Raw genomic sequence first — 4,718 nt, 5'->3', positions numbered from 1 at the left:
ATATATATATATATATATATATATATATATATATATATATATATATATATGGGGAAGAGTTATATGGAAAATGAATGATTAGGGCGACACATATTTGAACCAATGAAAATATGACAACACATCACTTCCACAATAATTTCCACAATACATTACTTGTGAAGAAAGAAATGGACACGTGTCATTTGATTATTGGTTCCGGTAGATGTTGCCCTAGTTATTTGTTTTCCATAGAACTCATTCTTATATATATATATATATATATATATATATATATATATATATATATATATATATATATATATATATATATATATATATATATATATATATATATATATATATATATATATATATCAAGGTTGCAGAAAACGCTAGACGTTAGCTAGGCGGTGGACTAGGGTCTAGGGATTAATTGGTTAGACGGGGATTAATCGGGGACCATTAATTATTAAAAAATAATTCATAAATTTATAAATCTAACTTTAATACTAAGAATATAAGTAAATAAGCATAAAAGTTTAATAATAACTTAATAAATTTAACAAGCACAACCATTTATCATCCAAAATAAGCATAAAAGTTTAATAATAAGTTTAATAAACACACAAAATCATCATCCAACAAGTCCATAAAAGTTTAATAGTGAGTTTAACAAGCACAACAATTTTATTCTAATATTCTCCACATACTTCCATTATTTGAATCCCATCTGACTCATATTCATCTTCTTCTAACACTTGCTCCTCACTCTCGGACTCGAAATCTTCATTGAAAAGTTCCCTCGTTTTTGGACTTTCTTGGGGTACTTGACTAACATCAGTTGCAAGAGCTTCATCAACTATTATAAAAAAAACTCACATTAACACATTAAAATTGTTCACTCAAATCAACATGCTATGTATCATATCAGTTTATCATCACTTCATCTAATATATCATCACATTAACACCATATTCATATCAGTTTAACACATTAAAAAATCACATTAACACATTAAATATACTCACTCACATATCATTTTAACAGAAAAATTAAGTATATCATCACATTAATAGCATATTCATATCAATTTATCATCACTTCATCTAATATCATCACAAATCAGCAGGCTCTGTATATACTTCATATTAATTTAACTGGAATTAGCAGAACCAAAAACAATCAAAAACTGTAAAATTCAAAGAAGCTTTCACACTTTAATAACCAGAATCATCAACGATGACAAAATTCAAAGAAGCTTTCACTTTATTCATTTCTATAACCAAGAACAATTAAAGAAAGAAACTAATATATGAACAAATATTGACTATAAGATGAAAAATTAGCATAACCCAAGTGAAAAGCTAAGCTTAATTCAAGATCTAATCAGGGAATTTCAACATTTGGATGATTACCTTTGCAGTTTCAGTATCATCGGGAACTTTGTATAGGTTGGCAGTATCATCGGGAATAGAGGAGTTAAAGGCATCAGAGGGATTATAGAGGAGCGGAGGATGTCGGAGGGGAAGGAACAAAGACAGAGGATATTGAAGGAGAAGGAGCGACAACAGAATCTTGTAGATGACTGGAATGCGATGACAATCTTGGAAGGCAACAATGATCTTGGAAGGCGCGCAACAACGATCTTGGAAGGCAACAACGATCTTGGAACAGACAGAATGCTTAGAAGAAGAAGAAATTGTCGTTTTTGATGTGAGAGAGAGAGAGAGATAGCAGTGAAATTGATAATGCGATTGAGATGGAATGAGTAAGAAGAAATGAACCCTAGCAATGGTTTGACGATTTTGCCCCTGAAAATTTTGAATTCTATTGACTGTATTTTGACCGATCAGGGCGCCCAACTCCGCCTAGTTCCGATTAGGTCCGACTTTGACCCAAACCGATTACATAGGCCGATTAGGTATAAACGTAATCGGTTGGAGACCGCCTAACGCCTAGGCGCCAATTAATCGGCCGCCTAAGCCGATATATATATATATATATATATATATATATATATATATATATATATATATATATATATATATATATATATATATATATATATATATATATATATATATATATATATATATATATATTGAACTGCAAATCTAATCTACTTCTAAGCTAACGACACCTATTCCACCTATGTCCACGACGAGACTTGAACATTCGATCTCAAAGAAGGAGGACACCACCTGATACCACTGGGATATAAATCTAAAACTTTCGGATACCAATTTCTGCTCTTAGTTTAATATGTTATATAAACCAAATAAAAAAAAACCATAAGTACGTAGAAAGAAGGTATGTAACCGTCGTTTGTTTATAATTATTATGCTTCCTAATCTCGTTTTCCACTCTCAGCCGCAAAACAAAATAAACTATTTTTTGTTTACTTTTTTATTTTCAACCCCACCGACCACTAAAAGTCATGACACGTGTCCAACAATAAACCAATATCCCGATTTCCTGTTTATATAATTCCGGTCACCTTCCTCGCCATTCATGCGATTTTGCTTATTCCCAATTCACTTCCTTCCGAGAACAGGTAAAACTGTAATATATATATATATATATATATATATATATATATATATATATATATATATATATATATATATATATATATATATATATATATATATATATAGTCCATTGCAGAGCTTTGCTTAATCTCTCTGAGTCAAAACCTTGCTAAACATGATTTAATCTTGATAAATCTCTTAGCCTTTCTTTGTAATCAAATTCCTGCAAGCTCTCGAATGGCTAAGTCAGTGTTTGATGTAAAGAACACTCCATGCATGAATCTTGTTTACTTCCCAGTTGATTATACCAAGATCATCACCACCAAAAAACCATATTCTTGCAGACCTGATTTCAGAAAGAAGATATGTAGCACTACTGTTGCAATTACGTCTTTACCCTCCTCACTTTCACATGCTAGGGTTTCTACCATATCTCCAAGTTTACCTCTTAACTGGAGAGATGTTCAAGGTTTAAACAACTGGGAAAATCTCATCCAACCCTTGAATCCTCTTCTCCAACTTGAAATCATTCGTTATGGAAAGTTCGTTACTGCTTCCTATGACGCTTTTGATCTGAACCCCGATTCCAGTCGCTACTTGACCTGCAAGTATGCCAAGAACCGAATGTTCATGGAGGTAGGGTGGGCTGACTGCGGTTATGAAGTTACAAAGTATGTTTACGCCACCCCTGACATCAACATTCCAATCCAGAATGGTGGTTCGTGTGCGCGGTGGGTCGGGTACATTGCTGTGTCGTCAGATGAAGAGGTAAAGAGGATTGGGAGGAGGGATATTTTAGTAATTTTCCGTGGCACGGCTACTTATCCTGAATGGATAGCGAACTTAATGAGTTCGCTGTCTCCAGCTAGGTTGGATCCTAATGATCCAAAACCTCATATCATGGTCGAGGCTGGGTTCCTCAGCTTGTACACTTCTTCTGAGACCAATGTTAGATTTGGTGTCGGAAGTTGTCGTGAGCAGCTTATTTGTGAAATTTCTCGCCTTTTAAGAAGGTATAAACACGAAGATATGAGCATAACGTTAGCCGGTCATAGCATGGGTAGCTCGTTAGCCCTGCTACTCGCATACGACATTGCAGAACTAAGACTAAAACAACCCACGGTCCCGCTTACAGTTTTTTCATTTGCAGGACCGAGGGTTGGGAATGTTCGTTTTAAGGAACGGTGTGAGGAGTTGGGGGTGAAAGTTCTTAGAATCGTTAATGCAAAAGATCCTATAACAAAACTCCCAGGAGTTATATTCAATGAGACATTTAGCCCTTGGACATGTGCTTGTTATGCTCATGTTGGTATAGAATTGGTACTTGACTGTTTAAAGACAGATGAAGAGGAGAACCTTGAAATACCTGATTACATGATAGATAAGATTGTGAAAAGGGGAATGAATGTGATGGATTTCCTCAAGATCGATGATATTCTATGTGTTCACGACATGCAGACATATATCGATATGATAAAGAACTGTCCAAGGAGATCGAAAATTCGACAAAAAAGGGTGGATTTGATCAAAAATTTGAAAGAAATTAACATGAAATTTTCAGTACCATGGAGATATGCTGCAATAACATTTTTGTTGTACCATGGTTGTGTAATGTTTGCAAATATGATGAGTTTAGCTAATTACCCATAGATGAATCTCCTTGAAAACATTAATAATTTCGTAAATAACAAGGTTCTCTTCTTGTTTTTTTAGTTATGAAGAGTTAGAAAAAGTCCACCCATTAAGCTGAAAGTTTTGTCGTTCTTTGTTGAAAATAACATTTTACAATAATTGGACCCAACCAATTATATATGAGATTCCATGTTATAATCTTGGAGGGGTCATCTATGAAATAGATAGCATAGATGAATTGTGTAAAGTGTAAACGTGTAGGTGGTTATTGTGGTGAATTTTATTTACGCGATATTTGGTAAATTTATTTAAACAAATAAAGTATAACAAAAACGGGGATTACATGAATACAATATACTTTTTATTCATGTTTTCTTTTTTCTTTCCTTCAGTTTTTAGGTTTAGGGAACAAACGTTTTTGTGTTTCTCCGACATGCTTTTAAAGTCAAAAGTTGTTTGCTTGTATCCATCTTAATGGCATAAGTTTTCTTACGTAAAAGGTATATAATTCATTTTATATAATAATGTTAACTCCATGACTAATTTATCAATATTGAATGTAATGTTTTAATTATA

The 4,718-nt window shown here is 33.1% G+C and overlaps 1 protein-coding gene across 1 annotated transcript; it reads left to right on the top strand.

Moving 5' to 3' along the window:
* Window positions 1-2,694: 2,694 nt before the first annotated feature.
* Window positions 2,695-4,216, top strand: LOC111881113 (galactolipase DONGLE, chloroplastic). The gene has a single exon (XM_052764826.1). It carries the CDS (start codon window positions 2,748-2,750, stop codon window positions 4,158-4,160), a length of 1,413 nt encoding a protein of 470 aa, XP_052620786.1. The 5' UTR covers window positions 2,695-2,747; the 3' UTR covers window positions 4,161-4,216.
* Window positions 4,217-4,718: the final 502 nt, after the last annotated feature.

The sequence above is a fragment of the Lactuca sativa genome, chromosome 1 (genome assembly GCF_002870075.4).
Source record: "Lactuca sativa cultivar Salinas chromosome 1, Lsat_Salinas_v11, whole genome shotgun sequence".
Taxonomy (NCBI): Eukaryota; Viridiplantae; Streptophyta; class Magnoliopsida; order Asterales; family Asteraceae; genus Lactuca; species Lactuca sativa.
Note: the sequence above shows the minus strand (reverse complement) of the source record. Positions and strands in the feature narration are given on the sequence as shown.